Source organism: Aedes aegypti, chromosome 3, assembly GCF_002204515.2.
Source record: "Aedes aegypti strain LVP_AGWG chromosome 3, AaegL5.0 Primary Assembly, whole genome shotgun sequence".
NCBI lineage: Eukaryota > Metazoa > Arthropoda > Insecta > Diptera > Culicidae > Aedes > Aedes aegypti.
Window position 1 is genome coordinate 77686221 of NC_035109.1, and position 23921 is coordinate 77710141.

At 40.9% G+C, this 23921-nt stretch overlaps 1 protein-coding gene across 1 annotated transcript; it reads left to right on the forward strand.

The window, feature by feature from the left end:
- Nucleotides 1-1083: 1083 nt before the first annotated feature.
- Nucleotides 1084-22342, forward strand: LOC5572681 (apolipophorins). The gene is made up of 10 exons (XM_021851458.1): nucleotides 1084-1418; nucleotides 11674-11700; nucleotides 11769-12292; nucleotides 12355-15342; nucleotides 15408-15898; nucleotides 15963-16092; nucleotides 16154-21463; nucleotides 21531-21663; nucleotides 21732-22060; nucleotides 22128-22342. The coding sequence occupies exons 1-10, from the start codon at nucleotides 1343-1345 to the stop codon at nucleotides 22149-22151; spliced, it is 10032 nt and encodes a 3343-aa protein (XP_021707150.1). The 5' UTR covers nucleotides 1084-1342; the 3' UTR covers nucleotides 22152-22342.
- The last annotated feature ends 1579 nt before the right edge of the window (nucleotides 22343-23921 follow it).

Sequence of the window (23921 nt, forward strand, 5' to 3'; positions counted from 1 at the left end):
AGGTATTGCAGATCATGTTAAAAGTTAAATACTGAAAATTATTGACTGAAGTTTACTGCCGTGAATCGCAAGTCAGTCCCATCTGCATTTTGGTCAAAATTGAGTTTCAAAATATCAGTTATCATTATATCTTCTTATGATCTTTCAGCTGCACTAACGAGAAATCCCTTCAATGTCAGTTACTCGTATCCACAATGACATTAATAAAAGAGAAATCACTTTTTGTTCATTAAAATCAGGAAAGAAAACACCAAGTCGAATTGTCCCATCATAAAAATAAATGCATGTCATTCCCACTGCAGATTTTCGCATCGTGTAACACAAAAATGAATCGTTATTTGCTCATCTTTATATTTTTCTTGGAAACGTAACGGAGTGAAAAGCAAATTATGAAAGTTTAATTGAGATCGAAAAATGTTTGAATCTTCTGGATTTTTTTTAGAATATTTGTGTGTAAAATGATATTGAAAACTTCTCTCTCAATATTCTCAATATCTACTTTTTACACATGGTACTGACTTGCGATTTGCGGCAGTTCAGATGTACTTTCAAATTTGTTATCTCAGCATAGGCTTATTAAAACGGCTAATGTTGGAAAGAAAAGCATTACAAACTAGACAAATTACAACTAGACAAATAAAAATATATGTTTCTTACTTGTTAAATTGATCTTTGCATGAAAATAATTACGCGTTTATTCTTTTTTTCATTGAGGAAAAATGTCATTGTTTTTCATTTAAATTTAGTGGTTTTCATCAAATTCTACATACATTTCGGGAATCCCGGGATGTCAGAAATAAAATACCGGGAAACGGGAAATCCCGAAATTTGTCAAATCCCGGGACTTTTTGTCCCGGGATGTCCCGGGACGGACACTCTAGGCTTGATCTTTCTCCGGGTGTGCGCACGATCATCCCTGTTATCAGCAGTTTACCGTTCATCCACACTGTGTAGTCTTTCACATTCTGGCCTGCAGGCAACAACGGCGAGAGTGTGAGTGTTTGCACTGGGAGATCAATCGAAATGGCCGGTGGTGGGGGAAAGTGCGATACGGGACGGGAGGATTCTATATAAGTCTGTCCGGCTATAAATTGAGACAGTCATTCTGCCAAAGAACCCTCCTAGGGACCAGTCCATCACTGTGGCGTGAATTAGGGCGTAAGAAGCGGCCTTCTGAAGGAGTGTGCCGTTATAGAGGTGAAGCTGTGCCGCAACTTCACTGTGGTCCTGTGCGGCAGCAGAAAGGACTTTTTTTGTTTAAGATATTTGTGATCGTGATCCTGGTAACCGAGAAGACTGACGGTGTGATTGTGTGAGAGGAGATAGGGGTTTTCCTCCAACCATGTGGGTCCTAAACAGGAGGAATCTGCTCTGCAGCTTTGTGATATCGCTAGTGCTGTGCCAAAGTGTTTCTGCAGGTATGTGAAGCATATTGAGGCAGCGAGCTCAGGTGTGGGAGGCTGCGACTGCTGCGGCTCTCGGATACAAAGGATGATCGGATACAAAGTTCTCGCGAATGTAAATCTAACGGATATTGCGGCACACAAGAAAGACAAAGACAGTTGTGGAGAATTGTGGCACATAATGTGTGAACCAATTTAGAATAATTCAGCTAATGGAGTTTTATGGGGGGATTCAGTTGCGTAGCTAGGATTTTCGGGGCCCGGTGTGGAGTCAAGTTTTGAGGCCCCCAAAATAGGAGTGTGAGCCGATGCGCAACTATTGTAGATTTTTAGTTCATAAAGTTTCTAGAGTAACAAATATTTAATCCAGTGGCACGAGAAGTAGGTAGGACAGATGTCCGACGAACAATAATACCTGGGTAGGACAGTCAAAGAATTGTTCTACGCATGATTTTATATGAATACTTATTGAACTATAGAATAGTTCAAAAGTCCATTTGGATTTCTTTAACAGATTCCTCGTACCACATCTGAATTCCGTTTGTCAAAACAATTGTCCAATATTTAATCATACTGGCTTATTCTGAAACAGAATAGTTTTTGGTGAATAAATTAAGAATGTGGTATAGTAATAGGAACTCAAACAATAACATTAGGAAGCATAAGGAACTTAATCAGTACCGGCGATATTCTTGTTTCAGGCAACATATTGCGCACCAAATAAGACTATTAGATGTAAATTTTCAACAAACTTGCAAGTTTGTATAAGACCACTATCGTTTCTTCCCTAATAATCTAGACACTTGAGAATCATATAACGTTGAATTGGAATTTCATCGAGAATCGTTAATTGATACATCGTTGTTTCTTGTAACACTTGGGTAAAAAAAGTGCAACTCTGAAATTTATATTTTAATGTGATGCTTCTTTAATTTTCCTATATTTTATACCGACGTTTTAAGTTTCCCTGAATTATTGTGAATCATTTCCACGGAATCCTTTGGTGAATGTTCTTAGATTAGCTCCAAAATATTTGTCCATGGATTGTCTTGAATTCATGATCATTTAACTGTCTCTCTTGATCTGTAACAAAATTTATAAGGTAATAAACTTAGATGTTTGTGAAATATTTAAGGTTTTATCTTTGAACTTGGAGAGAATTTTTCAGGAATCCCAGCAATGTAACGGCAAATAAATTAGAAATTCGTGAAAGAACACCAGAAAAAAATCTAAGAATGTTTAGTAATCTTTGTAGAACCTGAGAAAAATGCAAAAGTAAACCAAATAACTTAAGAAAGTCTCTATAAGTTCTATGGAACATTTCGTTAAAGTATTCTTTGAGCACTCTTTGAACAAACCCTTGCTAAGTTCAAGAGGATACCTGTGGAGTTTTTTTTTTTTTTTGAGTTATCCTTGTATTATGAATTTCTGTAGTTACGTGCGGATATCAAAATGTATTTTATTAAATTTAAAATAACAAAAAACGTCAAAATGCGCGAAAATAATTAGAACACTTCTAGGTTATAAAACTCTGAAGATGTATCAAAACCAAAGCTTCAAGTTTAAAGAGGGCTAATATCGGGGACTAGAATACCATTCACGCTCTAGCGCACGCTAAGAAATTGATCAATTGGTCACCGCCTGCGAGTGACCATTCGATCAAGTTTTCAGTCTAAGCAGTTGTCCGGATCTCCAGATTTATGTCCTTTAGGTATTGAGGTATGCTTCGATGCATGTTAGCTCTATTAAATAATGAATTATTCAAATACATTATGTAAATAATACTTTGAAGAGAAAATAATCTTCAATATGGATTCCAAGCATTATATTGAGATTCAATCTCTGCTTTAGTGAAGTTTGAATGTATCGCCATCTTTTGTGCTACTCATAGTTTTGAACGATGCCTCTGAATCATATATATCTGTGTATAATTGTATGGAAAACATTCACAAACGCATACCGTAATTTATGTGTTACGTAATAAATGAATGCTTACAAATCTTTAAAAAGCTGTTTTAAGAGTCGTACCATACAGTGCTTCCATTATAGACGTTTTATAGCTCAATGATGTCAATAGGAAAGTTATGGGCCTATGCATGCTTTAAAACGTTTGACTTTTACTGTGCGCCCTGTTTTAAAGTTGCCCGTGAGAGAGAGCGAGACAGCACCAACACACGGCGCACAGTTAAAGTCATCAGAACAAAAGAATTTATGGCGCGTACATAGGCTCATTAGAAATTTTGGCAAAAATGAACTATGCAATAAACGTTATCCCATTAATGACACGAGCGCAAATTTGTATACTTTTTTTTATTAGAATGGCAAAATTTTGACTGAACCCCTGACAACATCAGGCTTATTTTGGAGTCAATTGATCCAAAACTAGCACTTTATTCAATAATCATATGCTCTTGAATAGACTTAACTTTAGGAAAGTTATTTATTTATTTTATTTTCTTCACTTGACTTTTGTCTTAATGAAGATAGAAGTGGGGAAAAGTTTCTTTAGGTTAACACTAAGAAAAATTGTGGCCAGTCTCCAAAAGACGTAGAAACCCCACATCTTTCCAAATATCAGTCTCACTGTGAGATGATCTTCTTTTGCGCGCAAAGCTCGAACATTTCAAACGAATTAATATATTTGGCTAATAATAATAACTCTCTAATGTTACAACAATTCTTGACATCCGTGGCTCGGCAAATCACTGAATGAACACTACACTTGTTGAGTACCAACCAAAAATGTTTGCAATGGGCTCGTTGGTGTTGATCTCGGTAAAAGTTACAAAACATGATGATAATCATTCTAAATCATTGATTATGCCAAACGGCTATTATGCCAAAAGGCCATTATGCTAAACGACCATCATGCCAAACGACTTTATGCCAAACAACTTTATGTCAAAAGATGTACAATCGATGCAATCAAACAATGAAAGCAGTCGATCCAGTAATGGAATGGTTTATATGATCGGATATTTGAGTAGATGTTATTGTTCTTATTGTAGAGCAGTTTCAAAGGAACAAATGCAGCGACTAGTAAACTAAATCCTCTTATGATAGAGACGTATGATGTGCTATGATCTTCTAGGAAGCATTTCTTACACACAAAGCTTCACTGACATTAAGCTCTCTACTGAAAGTTCTTTTGCGGTACAATCTCGCCTTTTAAACATTTATCCCGCGTTGAAAAGTGTCCCGCAGAACGTCCTGCATTTCACTCAAATCATGAAAATGTCCCTCATATCTATAGTGACTATGATGAAATTCTGCCATTGCATTACACTTGCTATCTGGATTGCAGTGAAATAATTTGTAATGAAGTTTGTTCAAATTAAAACGAACCAACTGGTTTTTAATTTCTGATTATTGTTGAAGGTTGAATGATGAAATCTTGAGCCATAAAACAATACCATTTTTTGGAAAACTATGGCGTTAATGATAATAATGATGAAGACTATGCATTTACAACAGAATCAATCTTGTCGGGAGGATTTAATTGACCTACAGTGATCAATTAAAACCAAACGTTAAATCTAACGCTTGTAAATCAGTGAAAAAAAATTCATGGAGAAAATTTTACGTTGAAATTTAAATATTTTGAACATCAGTTCTAAAGCGTTTGCTCACGTCCTCACTTCACTTTTTGAGAATTCTCTAAGAATCCTTCTCAAGATGACGAAGGAATTCCTCCAAGGTTTTGTAATAATCATACTCAGGATCTTGTTAGATTAGGTCAAGGTTTACATAAAAATCTCGTTCTTCGAAAATGCCTAGGATTTTCTGAATACCTATCTCCTAACTCTGTCATGAACCTTTTGAGATTTATGTATGAATTTTTGTTTGAATTCTTAATTCTTTCCATAGATTCTACGGACTCTGATCACTACAACATTGTATATTCTTATCGTAAACAAATTAATTTGTGGTTAGCTTTGCTTACTTATAGATGTAGAAGGAGATATTACGGGAAACCTATTGAAGATATTAAAATATTGTGATCATGAATCTTTGAGCTTGCTTGTTTCAACCTAAATTGTAAAATAAACTGTGAGTTCGTAGCTTTATAGAAATTATTTAAATTTAGAATAAATTACAATCGTTTTTGTTTGTTCCATGAACATAATCGAAAATGTGAAATTTTGTCCCACTTTGTAGCAAAACACATCTGGTCACTTTACAGTAGACGTTTTAAATGCAGTGCAATTCTATGTTATTATTTTCTACTTTTCACGCGTAATTGCAAGGAAGCAAATTAGCACTGCTGTATTAAACGCATGCAGGTTATTTCCATCAAAATTCATTTGACGAAGCTGTTCAGCAATACCATGCTCTGGATCGTGGGTTCTAATCCTGCCGGTTGAGGACCTTTTCGGGTTGAAAATTTCCTCGACCTCTCAATATTCGAATGCTAAAATGATCGCTTGGCAAACTCTCAATTATCGTGGAAATGCCACAAACAGTGTTATGGAATCAACTTATTTAGTTTGATGATTACCAATGCGATTAAGAAAATATCATGGAAGAACATAAATCGCTGCAAAAGACTAATTATATAACAAAGAATTGATCATGCATATCTATCACTTTCATCGAAAATTCTATGATGCCATGTTTTATAAGAAAATGCAGCGGTATCTGAAACATTATTAAGTAACGTATTCAATTAATCACAAATTGCAGATGTAGCTAGGACGTGGCGACAGCAACTCTCGGTTGTTGATAGATGCGTCAATGTTGTCTAACAGTCCATGTTTAGTTTGAAAAATCTCATTGATTACCGGGCAGGAAGAAGTTAAACCTTATTGAATCGTATATGACTTGACACCTACCATGTATAGTAGGTGCTCAACTTTAACCTTATGTCGAAAATTGAATCCTAAAGCTATTTGAAAACATTTAAATTACTTCAAAATGTATTTTTAGTTTACCGTTTTGACTCGAAATCCGGACACTTAAGCACCGGGTTAACTTCAAGCACCATTTTTATAATTTATTACATATTTTTATTTGATTTCCTGTGGCCGATCGTGAAGTTAAATGTTTATTCAATGAAAGGGTGTAATAAAAATAACGAATTATTATGCAGAAAACGTTTAAAAATGCAAAAATATGAGATGTGTCTTGATTCGAAATCCGGACACTATTAACAGGTTGCTTCGAATTCCGGACACTTTTGCTTCTAATTCCGGACACTTCTTTTTGACGAAATATTCACATATTTTTAACAAAATTCAACATACCAACTCCAAATTTCATAATTATGAACAGATTATTATATGTTATCACAAAAGTCTCAAGTCTGAAATAACGCTGAAGCTGCTAGAAAGGTACAGAAAGTTTTGGCAAAATTTCTTCACTCACCTTATACTTGCGCCTGGATTCACAATGCAACACCCCACCTTTAGTTTGATTAATTGTAACACTCTTGCACCAGACACAAATGTAACACTATTTCTCCTTTATAATGTTCAAAACTTACTGTTCGTTGGTTAGCAAGACACGACAGCTCCTGATGATCTGAATTAAGCTTAATTTTCTTCAAATATTCGTGTGCGTCCGGCTTTTGAAGCAGTCAAATGATTTGTTTCTTAATCCGGACACGGAGAATTTATCACATTTAACCATTAATTCGAGCATTTTCGGTTATTTCCACTTCACAGCAATAGGACACAATAGTTGGCTCTTCATTTGAAACGTAAATTGGTACAATAACACTGTTTTCAATTCATTTTGAATCTAATCTTCCTTCAACGGTAACTGGAAGGTGCAGTCTGACAAGGACTGAAATGTGGGGACTATCGAAACGCATTTTGTTTTTTATTTTTATTTTTAACATACTGCAGCCTACTGCGATACATTAACAACTATGACATGCAATTAAAGTTAAAGAACAGTGTTGTAAATGAATATCATAGAAAAATTTGAATTTATATTATTAAAAATGTTTAAATAGTCATAGTGTCCGGCTTTCGAAGCGTTCAGCAATTCGAAGCAAAACGGTATATTATAAGCATTAAAAATGTATTTTGTGTGTTAATAAAAACGGAATGATTTGTTGACAAAATAGGAAGGTGATAAAATCGGAACATTATTCAGGAAAAATCGAGCTGAAAATTGAAAGGAATAAAACATTCAAGATTCTACCCCATTACCCCGAATGCCATCAACCCGAAAGCCATTACCCCGAATTCCAAAACCCCGAATGACATTACCCCAAATTCCAATATCATGAGGGAATGTCATCAATGTTATCGAGATAATTGATGATGGAATTCGGGGTAATGGTACTTTCGGGGTAATGGCATTCGGGGTAAGGGGGTAGAATCAACATTGAAACCCCAAATAGGATTTTGGTAGCAAGGTGGCTGATCCAATGGTACTGTCCCAATAATAGTGGTAATGCGATTTCAAGCGTATTACACGCAATTTTTTTTTTTTTGCTGAATTTTTCTAACATGGTCCTTGTTAAAATAATATTGATGTGTATAAAAAATCTTGAAATTGAGAATCAATTAAAAACTTAACTTTTTTGCTGCTTTGCACCAGTTATAGTGGGGCGTTCTTATGATAATGAGTCCAGCAAATACCACTATTTCTGGAACATGTTCCAGTACATTTATAAATGTTTACCCTTTACTGGCATATACCAGATTTGCTGGTATGTCTGAAACATACTTTTGAGAATTTATAATCAGAAGACACAGTGTGTTTGTTTGACAAATTGAGACATGAATTTGAGAAAAAAAAAATACGTGAGACTCGAACTAACGACTCCGTGTACGCTAGGCCGGCGCTTTAACCAACTAACCTCCAAAACACCTTATGATTCCGCGAAATAGAAAGCCAAACTGAGTCCGAGTATTGACCATTAACACGACTCTTTTCATGTGAGAGCGAATTGTTTATAGATGCTGAGTTCTTACGCTCTACAGCCGCATACCTATAAGCCGAATACTAGCATACACGGAGTCGTAAGTAGAATGCGTATTTTTTTCGCAAATTCATGTCTCAATTTGTTAAACAAACACACTGTGCCTTCTGATTATAAGTTCCCAAAAGTATGTTCCAGTAATGGAGGTAATGCTTTTTTGAACGATTGGATGATTTTATCAATCTAAGATTATTTTTTACGTGAAGTAGAATAGAAAACTTTTCGAATGACGTAATCAGATATGAAAAATGAGCTTCCGTTATTTTTTGGCGATTTTTTTTATTCCTCAACCTGTTACTATTGCCTCTATCACTGGTACAGATGCCCGAACTGATCTGTCAGGATTTTAAATCAGAATTGACCTCGAAAATTTGGCATTGTGTAAAACTTATTATTTATGAAAATTTCAACATGTCAATGTCAGACGACATTCAGTTGACAGAATTTTGTGTATCACGATGTTCAGTCCATCGCTCGTGCTGCTTGGAAGAGTTGACGGTAACGTATGAGTGTAGAGAGATTAATTGACTGCTGACCATGGAAGCGAAACGAACCTCGCTAGGAATGTCCATAGTTTACAGCATAAGGTTGAATTGACGTAAACACCAGGTCACTGTCATAACAACCTGGTTTATACGCTAAACCGTCGGTATAAATACTAGGCAAACCGGGTGTTTCTTTGGATAAGTTGATAAATGTGCAAACATCAATCCGTTATCCTCTTATAATTCCAATACTTAAAAATTAATGAGTGCTTTTCGTATGTTCAACGTATGTATTACTAGGTACAAAATACATATTAATCTAAAACATTTCGATTATATTGACTTTTACGTCATCTATGCGATTATGGGCAGAGCAGACTGCACCCCCTAGCTACGCTACTGTGGAGATTGTTGCACCCAGTGCCCATTCTCAAACGAAGACGTCCCACTTGAGTTTCATTTGTTTTGATTCCGACCCAAGCTTGGATAATGACAGTTGATGAAGTGTAATAGCCGCTACCGGAATAGGCCGGGAGATACATATATTTACGTTTGCCCAGTTTTGCCACGTGGACTTTGATTTGCCGGAAGGCGGTGGAATATTTTTGAGCGTTTGTTTTTGGACTCCGATGCAATAACGACTTCAATTATGATTGACATGTACTGGAAGAAACAACCGGTGCCAGTTGGAATCAACTAGTGCGAAGAGGAATTTGTGTGATTATGGGAAAGAAAAATCTAGAAAGATTGAGTAGATTACTGCTGACCGTTTTCGAAGTTTAAATCAACAGTTCTGAGTGGGGATCTGATAAGGTTCTTGTTTGTCAAAATAGACTTTCAATGGCCGGACAGTTTCTGGCTTATATTAGAATAGTGTTTCTATATTTATTTGATTTTGAATCAAATGATCGCATCGGCGTTCAACGTTAATATTTGTACGAACTGAAGAGGTTTGAAAAGCAATTCTTAGCGTTATTTTTTTTCGGTGTTCAAGATTTTTGAATTATTGATTATATTTTAAGTAAATGAAAAACCGAATTTAGTACTATACCATTTAATTCCGATAGAGTTTGTATCCTTTGACAAACACGCCTATTTTGACGTCAACTGTAAGGTCGTCTTCGTACAAGACTCGACACTGAAGACGGCCTTACAGTTGAGGTCAAAATACGCGTAGCTGTCAAAGGATACAAACTCTATCGGAATTAAATGGTATAGTACTCAATTCGGTCTTTTAATTTACTTATGGGTGCTCCACCAAACAGCTCGAAGATATATTATTATTACATTTTGTTTACAAAGAAATTTTTTTTCAGAATGGCTTACTACAAATTTAACCTGATTATTCAATTTACTGTTCGAGAAGATTCAATCCTTTTTTATTTAAGATACTTTCGGAAAGTATTAGGAGAAAGATAAACATAGATGAGTTTTCATAACCATTTCACCATTCTTTTTTTTTAATTTAAAGCAAACGTGGAATACGCAAGATAATGACTAGAAAAGCTATTACCTTAGGCAGCACCCATTTATTACGTAACGCTAAACATGGATATTTTTGACCCCCTCCCCACCCCTCCGTAGCGCTTTATGTATGAAAATTTCAAATATTTGTATGAGCCGTAACGCTTGAGCCTACTCCCCTCCCTCCCCTTTAGCGTTACGTAATTTGTGGATGCCGCCTTAGGAAGGTGACACTCTTTCGGAGTAGTTCCAAATCACTGATGTTATGATTTGTTATTCAGTGAGAATTCTTCTTCTACACACAACATAGAGCCTGCTTCCCATGTTAGTGTTGAAAAAGCGCTTCTTCAGAATAACTGGGGATGCCTTGTCAAAGTTTCTCCGTTTTATGGTATTTGTGTATAGTTAATATCTGACGATACCATTTAACTGTTTTTTTTTTTGCAATATCATGGCATGACAGGTTTTTGTAGTTCAGTATTTAAAAATTGTGATCTTTACTGAAGTATTAAAGTGATTTCTGACGAATTCAAAGAGTGATTTGATGTCGATTTCTGAGATGGCGGACTTTCAATACCTTCAAATTCCTGTTGAGTTTCATATCTAGTGAAATCACTAGACCTATCATGGCTTCTTGTGAGATCCTTGATAGACATCTAGGGATTTTACTGTAGAATGCTTTGACTTGTGCTAATTCTTGAATAATTTTAGGGGAGTTTTTTACGAGGGTATCTAAAGATTTGTTTGAATCATTTACAGATTATGATCTTCAACAGTTTTTAGGTGACTTCCATGACAAATTTACCGAGGATTCAATAAACGATTGTTATTGCATCCGCGACTATAACGCAATGCCTTGATAAAGGTGTCTTAGTTCTAGATCATATATGGATGCAATAATTCTACTCTGGCGAAGCTTTTCTTTCAGTTAACCTCGTTGGCCGTTGTATGTGACTCATTACTGTACTTTTCAAATGTGTGGTTCCCTCTAGGACCAACATAAGTTGATATTCCACTAATCACAATAATAAATAAATACTTTCTGCTATCATAATTCAGCGATACGATCAATTCAAGTTCAAGTTTGTGCTATGTGGCATAACATTCATCTCAAAAACTGCTTATCACAGCTCGCAACGCGTCTCTCGTTCCCAAGTCAGTGGCGTTAGACTGTTTGACCCCATGAACTTCAACCGTTGCGATTGCGATAGCCGTCATGGGCAAGTGAACTGATAATGACTCAACCGTAAAGACAAACAGTGCAGAATTATATAATCCCTAATCCGCAGTAGAGCAGCAGCCGTTGCAGTCGTATTCGTCTGACAACTCAAAGTATAACAAGTGATAACAATTTTCTTTTCTCCTTTGTTCCTTCTTCTTTCTACAGCATCCTGCAAAACCGGCTGCCCAACACGTAAGTCACCCTTTGCGAAACTGCCAACTCATACCCGTTTTCCTCATCACACTCTTCCCCTTCCGCAGCAAACAAATCTACCAAGTACCAATTCCAACCGGGAAATGTCTACACCTACGATCTGGACAGTTTTGTCCAAGTGCAGCTGACATCGGAAGATGTTGACGCCCAGCAAACGACGCTGAAGGTAGACGGAAAGGTTGAGGTCTACGCCGGCGACAACTGCCAATACACGCTGAAGGTCCTCTCGCTGACGACCTTCGCGCCCGATGGCAAGAAGTCCAACTTCGGCGGTGACATCACCAAACCCGTCCAGTTCACCTTGTCCAACGATGAACTCTCGCCGGAGCTCTGCGCCGAGGAAAGCGATTCAGACTTTTCGCTGAACGTCAAGCGTGGTATCGTTTCGCTGTTGCAATCCGCCGAAAGCAAGTCCTTCGAAACGGACGTCTTCGGTGTGTGTCCAACATCGTTCTCAAGCTTTGCCACTGGAGGTGCTACCGTCGTGAACAAAGTTCGCGATCTGGCCGGCTGTGGATACCGCGAGTCTCTGAGTAACAGCCTTGTTAGCAGCATTGTCAACTCTAAAGCTGTGAGTGATGAATTGTACTTATATAAATGTTCCATTATTGAAAGCATTACTTTCCTCAACAGGGCTTGAAATCCACTCCACTGCTGACGAGCAACTACAACAGCCAGCAAACATTCAAAAATGGCGTGCTGGAATCGGTCAAACTCGGAGAAGAGTACAAGTATGTGCCGTTCGCTAAGCTCAACTCTGGCGCTCAGGCCAAGGTGACCACCAAACTGACGTACACCGGAACTAAAGCCGGTGCCGCTCCAGCTTTGACTGCCGGTGCTCCACGATCGGTCATCTTCGAGAACCCTCAGACCGACTCCCAGGGAAATCTGGAAACAATCAAGCAGGAACTGAAAACCGTTGTGGATTCTTACAGCCAGAACAATGTGGGTAAGCTCACCGCGAGCCACTTCACCGAGCTGGTTCACCTGATGCGCTTCTCCAAGAAGGATGATCTATTGTCGCTGTACCAGCAAGTTAAGGCCGGCAATGCTCACAAGAACAAGTTGCTCGCACGTAAGGTCTATTTCGATGCCTTGTTCCGAGCTGGAACCGGTGCCTCCGTTGAAGCTTTGGCCAATCTATACAAGAACAAGGAGGTATCTGACGCAAAGGAACAGAAGCTTCTCTTCGTTTCTCTCAACCTGGTCACTTCTATGACTAAACCAGCATTGAAAGCCGCCAAGCTGCTGCTCGACGGAAACCCATCTCGTGAAGCTTACCTCAGCGTCGGAAGCTTAGTCAACAAGTACTGCCAGAAGTTCGGATGTGAATCAGCCGATGTTAAAGAAATCTCTGACAAGTTCTCTGCAAAGCTTGGCAAGTGCCAACCGACCACCCGCCAAGAAGAGGATACTATCGTCGCTGTTCTGAAGGGTATTAAGAACTCAAACACACTGGTTGCTCAACTTTTGGACAAAGTCGTGGGTTGTGCCTCTGATAAGTCCTCTGCTCGCGTTCGAGTAGCTGCCTTCCAAGCCTATCCAGCAGCGTCTTGCAACAAGAAGATTGTCAACTCCGCCCTGAACTTCCTGAAGAACGTCAATGAAGATTCTGAAATCCGTATTCAAGCTTACCTCTCGCTGGTGGAGTGCCCATCGGCTGCGGTGGCAAATGAGATCAAGGCTCTGCTGGACAATGAGAAGGTGTACCAAGTTGGTTCCTTCCTCACTACCCACCTTGCTAGTCTCCGTGCATCTGCTGATCCAACACGAGATGCTGCTCGTCAACACTTTGCCAACATTCGTACCACCAACAAATTCCCATTCGACTTCCGTCGCTACTCGTTCAACCGCGAGTTCTCGTATGCTGTTGAATCTCTTGGTTTGGGTGCCAGTGCCGATACCAGCGTTATCTACTCGCAAAAGAGCTTCTTGCCAAAGTCAGTTGCATTCAACGTTAGCACTGAAGTGTTTGGTAACTCATTCAACGTTTTCGAAGTCGAAGGTCGTCAGGACAACTTGGACCGCGTGGTTGAACACTACTTCGGCCCTAAGGGATTCTTCCGTGGAATGGATCTGCAAACTGCTTTTAATACTCTTCGCGATCAATACACAAAACTGTCCGAGAAAGCTCAAAGTCGCTTCCGTCGTGGACTTAAGGAAGATGTTAGAGCGTTTGCCAAGGGAGTGAATATGCGCAACGATGCTCTGGAAGACTTCAACCTGGATGTCTCGGTCAAGTTCTTCGGATCTGAACTATTCTTCTTGAGCTCTGGAGAGCATGTCCCAAGCACTCCTGAAGAGTTCCTGGACAAGCTGCTGGAATGTTTCGACAAGTTCCTGGAGGGAGCCAAGAAATACGACCGTGTATTTGAACAGCATGCTTTGTTCTTGGATTCGGATCTGGTGTACCCAACTGCAGTTGGTCTGCCCCTGACTCTGTCGTACGAGGGAACCGGTGTGGCCCGTTTGGAAACAAGCGTAGAAATCGATGTCAAGGATATTGTCAAGGACTACAAGAACACCAAGTTCAATGTTAAGCTGGTTCCCAGCGGAAGCTACGAATTTACTGGAACTCTTAGCGTCGATGCATTCACTGTGACCACCGGCCTTCAGCTCTCTAGCACAGTTCACTCTTCTACTGGAAGCGCCGTCAACTTTGCACTGCTGGATGGCGGAAAGTCATACGAGCTCACGGTCGATTCCCTGCTGAAGAAACAGGAACTGTTCAGCTTCAACAGCAAGCTTGTCTTTGTGACTCGCGAACGTGGTAATCAACTGATCTCTCTCCCGCTGAAGATGAATCAGCAGGTTAAGGAGTTCAAGGAATGTTTCGATAATCTATACCATGTCATCGGCGTTACTCTCTGCGCTTCCGCTGGACAGAAGCAGGTTCCTGGAAAAGCTATGGTGCCCTTGGATGGAGAATACCATGCAGAACTTTACCTTGAAGTTGACCCCAAGTATCACTTCACCGGAAAGTACGACGATTCGGATAAGCAACATCAGAGTTTGCTGATGACGTTCGATACTCCTGGATCTGACAAGAAACGTGCCACCAGCCTTAAGCTGGAAAGCTATTTCAAGGGCGATGCTTACGTAAAGGCCACTTTGTTGTCTCCTTTGAGAAATGTCGATCTAACCTTCGGATTGAACAACAACGACAAGGAAGCATCTCTATACGCATTGGCCCACAATGGACCCGATGAGTATCTGGCCAAGGTTGGATTTGAAAAGGGCGGATCCGCTGCTCGTCAGGAGTATGTGCCAATCTTCACCGTGAGATCCCCAACTGGAGATGCCCAAGTCTCTAAGCTTGTTCAAACTACTGGTAAAATTGTCGTCGAAAAGGCCGATGGTGGTGCTACCAAGTACAACCTGGAGAACGTAGAATGGACTAGCCCGTATGCTCCCAAGACAACTGTGAACGGATTTGTACTCCAAAATGGACCAAGCTTCGATACCGATCTGGCTGTCGTTGTCGGTGCCAGCAAGAACAACGTCAAGGGACATCTGGACTTCAGCCCCAAGCACGTCAACTTTGACCTCGAGAAGAAATCTGACGGTGATGCCGATAAGAACTTCAAGGTGAACATGGCTCTCGCGTACACAGAAAACTCGGTAAGGTTTGAAATGTCAAGTCAACATGTTAACAGAAGTTCTAATGATTTGATTTTTTCTTACAGTTCAAGAATGTTTTCGTCTTCTTGTCCGGAAAGGACTTCACTCACCCGACACATCGTTACGAACTGAACCAAAACGCTGAGTTCGAATTCGAGGACAAGAAACTGCAATCGCTCAAAATGGACAACAAGCTGCAGTTGCCTAAGCAGATGGTCCGATTTGATTTTGCCACCAGCAAGAACCAGTTCAAGGTAGATGGAGAATACGGTTACGATAAGTACAAGATTGCCGCTAACGTTGATGCCAAGTACAACGAAAAGACTGCCGGCGATTACGATTGGACTGTTGGAGGATCGCTGAACAAACATTTCTTCAAGTTCGTCTCAAAACGCACAATGGATTCGACCAAGAGCCGATTCCAGAACCAACTGACGGCCAGCACTGGTACCAAAATCCAAGTGAACGGCGTTGCCACCAACAAGTTCAGCGATCAGGATGGTGAACTCAACCTGGAGGGTTTGTTCGTTGCCGTTGATAAGGCTGATCCCTATAAGTAAGTTGTTTTTTAAAAGATAAACCTGAGCTTCTCTACTGACTTGTGATTTCTTCTGAATTAGGCTAAACCTGGTCCTCCAACTGAGCCCATCCACTGTACTGTCGAATGCTAAGGTTCTCGTTGGAAAGGACGAATTTGCCACGTACGACCTTAAGCTTGACCGCACTGAAAATGCCAATGGAAAATTCACCGTAAGTTTGCAATTCAGTTAGATCCAGAGCACATAATAATCATATCTCTCCCCATTCACAGTTTGTTGTCAAGGACTTCTTGGATGGAAACGGAGAATTCAAGGCCAACAAGGGTCAAGGTGACGGAACGGCTTTGGTGAATTTCCTGAAGCAAGATCGCAAACTCAAGCTCGATACCAAATTCAAGGTCAACGCACCGGTGTTTGATATCGTGACTGACTTCTACTATGACTTCGAGAAGGACAACACCAAGAAAGTACACTTCGACACCAAGAACAAGGTCACCAAGAGCAGCTTTGATAGCAAGAATAAATTGGAAGTGTTCTCTGAGAAATACGAGTTCAACGTTCAAGGCCAACAGAGCGGCCAAGTTAATGATGGCACGACCAATGGAAAGTTCTCCTTGACCCTACCCACTGGACGACAGCTTTCTGGAGACTTTAAGCGTGAGATGAACAGCAAGGATGACAAGAAGGTCGTCGGAAGCATTACTGCCAAGTTGACAGATAAGTTGCCAGGAGGTAAACAGCAGACCGCTTCATTAACTGGATCTCTCAAGGACGGCGATTTCAAGGCCCGCTTCTTCGATATGGTACACAATCTGAAATACACAAACTTTGATGGAAAGGATTTGGATGTGCAGCTTGAAACTAAGCATCTGCCGGTTGGCCACTTCAAGAACGCTGCCTTCCATGCCAAGGTGCAAGGTTCGCTGGTTCCTCAGGCTGGAGAATTTAACTTCGATCTGGATGAGTATTGCGAAAACCATGCCGTCTACCGAGTTGGTGGAAAGTATGGTTCTGACTTCGATGGCACCGTTAGCGGAAACTACCATGTTGGAAAGCCAGGAAAACCTTATACTCATGAATTGAAGGCATCTTTGAACATTCCTCAGGCTCCAGTTAAGAGTTTGTCTGTTGAATCTAAGGGCAGCTATCTGGAACCCGAAAGTGATGCTGGGCTTTACGAATTTGAATACACTGGAACCTTCGGATATGGAGACAAGAAGGTTGAACTAGCTACTACAGCAAAAGGTAACGTCAATCATGGAACTGGAAGCGTCAAGCTCAACCTTCCAGATGCTGATCCTTTCGCTGCTGAAGCTTCGTACAACTATGAAGGCAAGGAAGATGGACCAATCTCAACCAAGGGATCTCTCAAGGTTAGCTATGGAAAGGGTAAAACTCTGGAATTCACCGGCGATGCCAAGGCAGTTGGAGCTGAGGATGTCTCGCTTCATGCTACTATCAAATCGGACTTCGATCAAGTAAAGAACGTTGAACTTACCTTCAAGCATGTCAAATCGGGAGAGAACGGTTACCATACTAAACTGAATTTGGTTGCCGATGGCAAAGCGTACAGCGTTGATAACGCTGTTGTTCTATCTGAGACTTCTCCATCTGTCGATTTCACCCTCGGATACCCAGACAAGACTGTCAAGGTTTACGGCGGATATAAACTGCTGAGTGATCGTGCTTTCAAGGCTGATGCTAAAGTTCAAAACTTCGGCGATTTCAACCTGGACGCCAACGTTGAAGCCAACTTCCAGAGCTACGAAGCATTCTACGCCAAATTGTACTTGGATGCTCCCAAGTTGGATGCCAAGAAGATCACAGTCGAAATCAACTCTAAGCCAGGAAACAGCGGTAAGGGTGTAGAGTTCAAGGCCTCATCTGATGGAAAGAATGTTTTGAGTGGATTCGCTGATTATTCTGTCAAGGAGCAGGGTAAGAGTACCGTTATTGAAGGACAAGGCAATGTCAAGCTGTACGACAAACAACAAACTGCATCGTTCAAGTTAGTCCGTGAGAAACTGCAAGAAGCCGGTTACGCTTTCACTCTGTCTGGATCTGTTGGCAAGAATAGCGTCTCAACGGAGGTTCGTGTTAAACCAAATGATTTCAAACTGAAGCACACTGTTTGTGACGAAAAGAAGAAGTGCACTAATGTTGAAGTACAGTCCAAGTTGGAGCGCGTTGGAGAAAAATTCAATCATGAAGCTTTGATCTCGGTTGATCTGCAACAGCTCGGATACGTCTATGAGTTTGGATTGAACTCTAAGACCAGCGGAAATGGATTCACTCTTGATCACACTACCGATGTTGAGTTGAAGGAGAAGCAACAGCCCAAGTACCAATACCACCTGTACCTTCACCCACACAGCGCTGGAGCTAGTTTGGTCCTCCCAACTCGCTCACTTGTCGTCGAAGGAGTGTTCAATTACCCGAAGGACAAATTTGGCCAATACGACAGCACCGTATCATTCTACCTGGACAAGAAGAATGCCCCAGCCAACAAGGCTACCTTTGGATTTACCGGAGAAACTAAGTTGATTGGCTCTGCAGGAGTTAGTGGAACTGGCTCCCTGAAATTCTCGCACCCAACTGTTAAGGACCTGGTTGTGAGCGTATCTGGTCTCGTGGACGGAGAGAAACAAACTGTCGACGGAAAGGTTGAACTGGATATCTTCAAAAATGCCAATGATAAACTCGTAGCCCATGCCAAGTACATCAACAGCGACACGAGCTTCAAGGGCTACAACGTTAGCTCGGAAGTCACCGTGTACAGTAAAGGCCTCGGCTTCAACTGCGGCTTCAACGGACACTCTGCTCTTTCGTTTGCCACTAAGCAGTTGAGTACCGCTGCATTTGTCGATCTTCCATTTGAAGATTTCCGATTTGGAACTTACCTGTTCGCCAGCCCAGAAGAATTCGATTTCCTGCTCAAGAGGTTCAATGACGAATTGGTCCGTGCCCATGGTACCTACGACGTCAAGAAACACAAGGCTGACCTTACCTCTACCTTCAAATTCGTGCCAACTCGTCCAGTTGTGCTGCAAACCACTGTGAATGGTCTCTCTTCCGCCAAGTTCTCATTGACTCAGGACAAATTCTTCTTTGTTGATGGTACATTCACTGTCGATAAGACCGCTACTTTAAAGGTTCTTGGAAACGACAAGGAATTGCTGAACGCCAAGGTTGCATTGGACGCAACACATTTCCTATCAACTGACTACAAGGTTAACGAAGAAAACGCCAAGAGCTTCTTGCAAGCTTTCAACAAACAGCTCCAGGCCGATCTGGAAATTTCAAAGGCCGAATTCGAAAAGAAATACACTAAACTTACAGCTGATGTCAACAAGGTTGTTAACAACGTCATTGTAGCTCTGCCTGATTTCAGCAAGTTCCAAGCCGATTACACTGAGCAGTTCAAGAAGATTCAGGAAGAAGTACTCCAAGACCCAACCATCAAGCAGTTCTTCGAATTCTTCACGAAGGTCTTAGCTGCCGTCAACGAAGTTGTTGCCCAACTGTCTCAAGTTTACGCCGAAAACTTCAAGAAGGTATCAGCTATTGTAACCGACGTCGTTGGAAAGCTATCGGAAACATTCAACACCAAGGTGCTTCCGGTTCTGAAGGAGCTTTATGGAAAGACTGAATCGCTTGTGTACGGAATCTACGAAGAAACTGTTAAACTGGTTGTGGCTGTGTTTGAACGTACCATCAAATCACTGAAGGCCTTCGAGGAAGATTTCAACAAGGTGGCCAAGAACGTTTCGGAATTGTTCAGAAACTTTGCACAAACCTTCAACAAGGCTATCGCTACACTTGATAAGGAATTCAGAGAGCTGTACAAACTGGTCCAGGAATACTTCGACTCGTTCGATGAATTCAAGGTGATCAAGGAAACTTTCAAGGAATACTTCGAAGGTGCAGACAAATATGCCTTCCAGCTGCTGAAGGAATTGCTGACTCTTATTGAAGACTTGTACCCAGTGCCAGAAATTAAGACTTTCACTTCTTCCGTTAACCAGTATGTTACCAGCAAGCTGGAAAATAAGAAAGTCAATGATATTGAAGAGCTCAAGAACATTTTCGTACACTTTGTCAAGGCTATGTCCATGCTGTTCGATAGGCTGTCAACCACTTTGTCCACATCTCTTGAAGAACCAGGATTCGCTGGTGGACTGCCATCATTCATGACGTTCAAGGTCTTCCCATACGTCAGCAGTGTCAAGTTCAGTCCATTCAACTATCTTCGCAACGAGAAGTTCTATTCACTCCGTGACTTCTTGTATCAGTTCCGCCCATACGCCTGGAATCCGTTTGCAGTTGTACCACCATTCACCATGCATGGAGAAATTGCCGATGGTAGCCACTTCTTCACCTTCGATGGACAGCACTTCACCTTCCCAGGAAGCTGCCAGTACGTTCTCGCTTCGGACTTTGTTGATGGAAACTTCAGCATCGTAGCAAACATCCAGGATGGTAAACTGAAGTCGGTTTCTTTGGTTGATAAGGATGTGATCGAACTGAATGATCAAGGCGTTGTCACCTTCAATGGAAAAGCCACTGATTTGCCACTGCACAAGAATGATGTGCACGCTTGGAGACGCTATTATACCGTTAACCTGTTGACCACCTATGGAGCAAACATTATGTGTACTACCGATCTGAAGGTTTGCCACTTCACCGTTTCTGGATTCTATCTAGGAAAGGTCCGTGGTCTGCTGGGTAACGGAAACAACGAGCCCTACGATGATTTCACTCTGCCAAACGGAAAGATCTCCGAAAGCTCTACTGACTTTGCCAATACCTACAAGGTCGCTAAATCATGTGCTGCCGTTGCTGATCCAGGACATACCAAGCATGAGCACAGCAGCCCAGTTTGTGCTAAACTGTTTGGCTCGGATAGCTCGTTGAGATACTGCTATTTCTTCAAGGATCAGACTAACTACCGCGAAGCTTGCGAGCATGCCGTCCACGGTGCTGCTAAGCCTGAGGAAGCCGGTTGCTCTATTGCTTTCGCCTATGCTTCGGCTTGTCGCTTGGAAATGATCCCCGTGAGCGTGCCATCTCAGTGCCAGATGTGCTCGGTTGGAGGCAAATCAGTTGATGTTGGCGATCAGTTCAGTGTCAAGTCACCGCAGAAGCAAGCTGATGTTGTGTTCGTTGTGGATACCTCTAAGAGTACGTTACTCGGTGAACTGGTTCAGGCTACGATCAACGATCTGCGCAAGGAGTTGAAGGCCAACGGCCTTACTGATGTGAACGTGGTTGTTCTTGGCTTCGACAGGAACAAGACGTACGTGAGCTTGTTCACCAGCGGTGGCAAATTAGACTACACTGGCAAGCTGGGACAGGCTGACCTCAGTGGACCTGAAAATTGCAAACCATTGGTAACTGGAAACAAGAACGTCGACGAGTTCTTCAAGATTCTCTACGATCTGTCGGAGAAGGCTGCTGAAGACTTGGGAGTTACTCCGGATGCACGTGCTTTCGTTGAAGCTCTGCAGTATCCATTCCGCGCCACTGCTAGCAAGCACATCGTTATTGTGCACTCGGACGATACGGAGAAAGTACCCAATCCAGTAAGTTTGCTTCGTTGATTTATGCTGAGAGCAGAGTAATCTGAATTAATTTTTATTTTTATCATAGGCTCGTGCAATCAAGTCTGTTTTGGCTACTCTCGATTTGAAGGTTAAGGGTATTGGCCTGCACGTTGTAACTCCAGTGAAGAACTTGGGCATCACCAGCAGCAAGGACTCAAAGAAGGTCAAGGATCTTGTTGGTATGTATGCGAAAACTTATGCCTTCAAAAACATATATTTAAACAAGAATGTTCTTTTTGTAAAACAGGTTTCAACTCCAAGCAAGCATTCACTTTGGCTGACAGTAAGAAACGTACCAACATTGGCTCGACTGAGCTGAAGAACACCTTGAAGTACGATTCGGACCTGTTAGTCGACATGGTCAACAAGAACGACGGATTCGTGTTCGTGTTGCAGAACTTCAGCGGACTGAAGCAACCCAAGGACAAGAAGTCGTTCGTGTCGGTCGTAGCGTCGGCCCTTGGAGAACACATTGCGCGAACGGAAGTCAGCAGCGACTGCGTGTGTAAGCTACGGAACGGCTTGCACGCGGAAGAGTCTTGTGAGGCTAAAGAAACTAGGTACCTACCACCATCGGTAAGTTGAGCTAGTTTGAATCAAGTTGATCTGAAGAATAATTTCGATATTTTTTCAACATTCGCAGAAGAAAACCGGTGCCAAGGGATAAGCTGCATAGTCAACAGCAGCCAAAAGGGGAGAGATGACTTCCAGCCATATTTATTATCTTCGCCTAGCACTAGAACTGTATCATCCCGAATGCCATTTTAACGGTACCATCCTAGGGAAACGATAATCTGTATTGTAGTACTTCAGATCAGAAAAAAAACGAAATAAACGAATGATGTTTTTGTATTAATAGATGGATAGTCTTATGATTTTCTAAGAATACTGCCACGGATCCCCAGATTTACACCAGCAATGTTCAATATACTACTTATACAATACACCTCTTGAGTTACCACTGAAATCATTCAACGAGTTACGACTAGAACTTGTAAAATTTCCACGATTTTTTTCAATTACCAATTCTGTAACAACTTTTGGATATACTGTACTTTGTTTTTGCCTACTAACTAGGTTTTTTATGGTCATGGTAGAATCATTGCTTGTATCATTTTAGAATGGAAAATCCAGCCACAGATAGTTTCTCCATAGTAAAGACTACGATGGGTAACTAGGTCAGGAATGTTGGATCGGAACACTAAATGGAACTAGACCTGCGAGCTCTTTGGTTCGTGAATTGTGAAAAGTCGGCGTCTTTGAAACTGCTATTAAGGAAGGATGGTGGGTGATTTAGCATAAAATCATTTAAGCCCTGTACGTCTGGCATAGGATAGACTCTCATTATGGCCATTTGTCATAAAGTCGTTTGGAACAATGGCATAACTCATGATTCATAAGGGTCCTGGATAGGCATCGATACTACAATTTGACAATGTCCCACACAACCAGAAGTCTCATAGCAGTATACGAACAAAGTCGCTTATTTGTACAGACTGCATCATTCCCGCACTACATGGTGGATACAATCGTTTGATCGATGAGTTTCCTCGCATAAAACGCTATTTTATGAGTTCATATATACATTCCATTTCGTCCCGTATAATTGTACAAAATAAGTCGGATCAATCCATAGCAGCTGTCAAAAAAATTTTGTTATCATAAATGAAGTCGCATAAGAGTACATACTAATTCGCAAGAAAATCTACACACTCGCATAGCATGTTATGTTTCATCATATAATATATACACGTATATCGCCTCCACTTTTGTACGTATAAGGCATTTTCGCGACATCTTATACGTGAAACTTTGCACATATAAGAATCGCATAACGCAAAAGGTGATTTGGTTGTACGTACATTCAGGTTGTCTGGGGTTGCTCGGTAGTTGAAGATTCATCGGATCATGATTGAATTTATTAACTGGCAATAGCGCCAGAAGAAGCAGAAAGCTTGAAAATTAAATTAAACTATTTATCATCTGTTCAATATGACGATGATGATGATTATTTAGCCACCATCAGCGCAAGGATTACCTATGGCTGCAGAATCATACCGGGATGGTATGATCTACCTGATGGTTTGTTGTAGCAGGGCTAGTTAATATCTTTGAAGACCTTTGGAAGACAACACTAAGGCTGTTTTCTCATGACAAAAGGCTGGCGACCCCACGCACTTTCATCCAGTCAACAGTTCAATTAACTCCCTTAGGCTACCCCTCCCCAATACCCAATATATAGTAATATATCATATATAGTGTTATTAAAGTATCTTACCGTAAAATTATAGAAATAAAGAAAATAAAAATTGTACTCAGCTTAATCCAAATAAACTCAAAAACAACGTCCGGGGAAGTATTTCAAGCTTGTAGCTTCGTGATTCCAACGTTTTGTCACCGGAAAAAGCTGCCCTTTCGAAACTTGTCATTTCGGTCT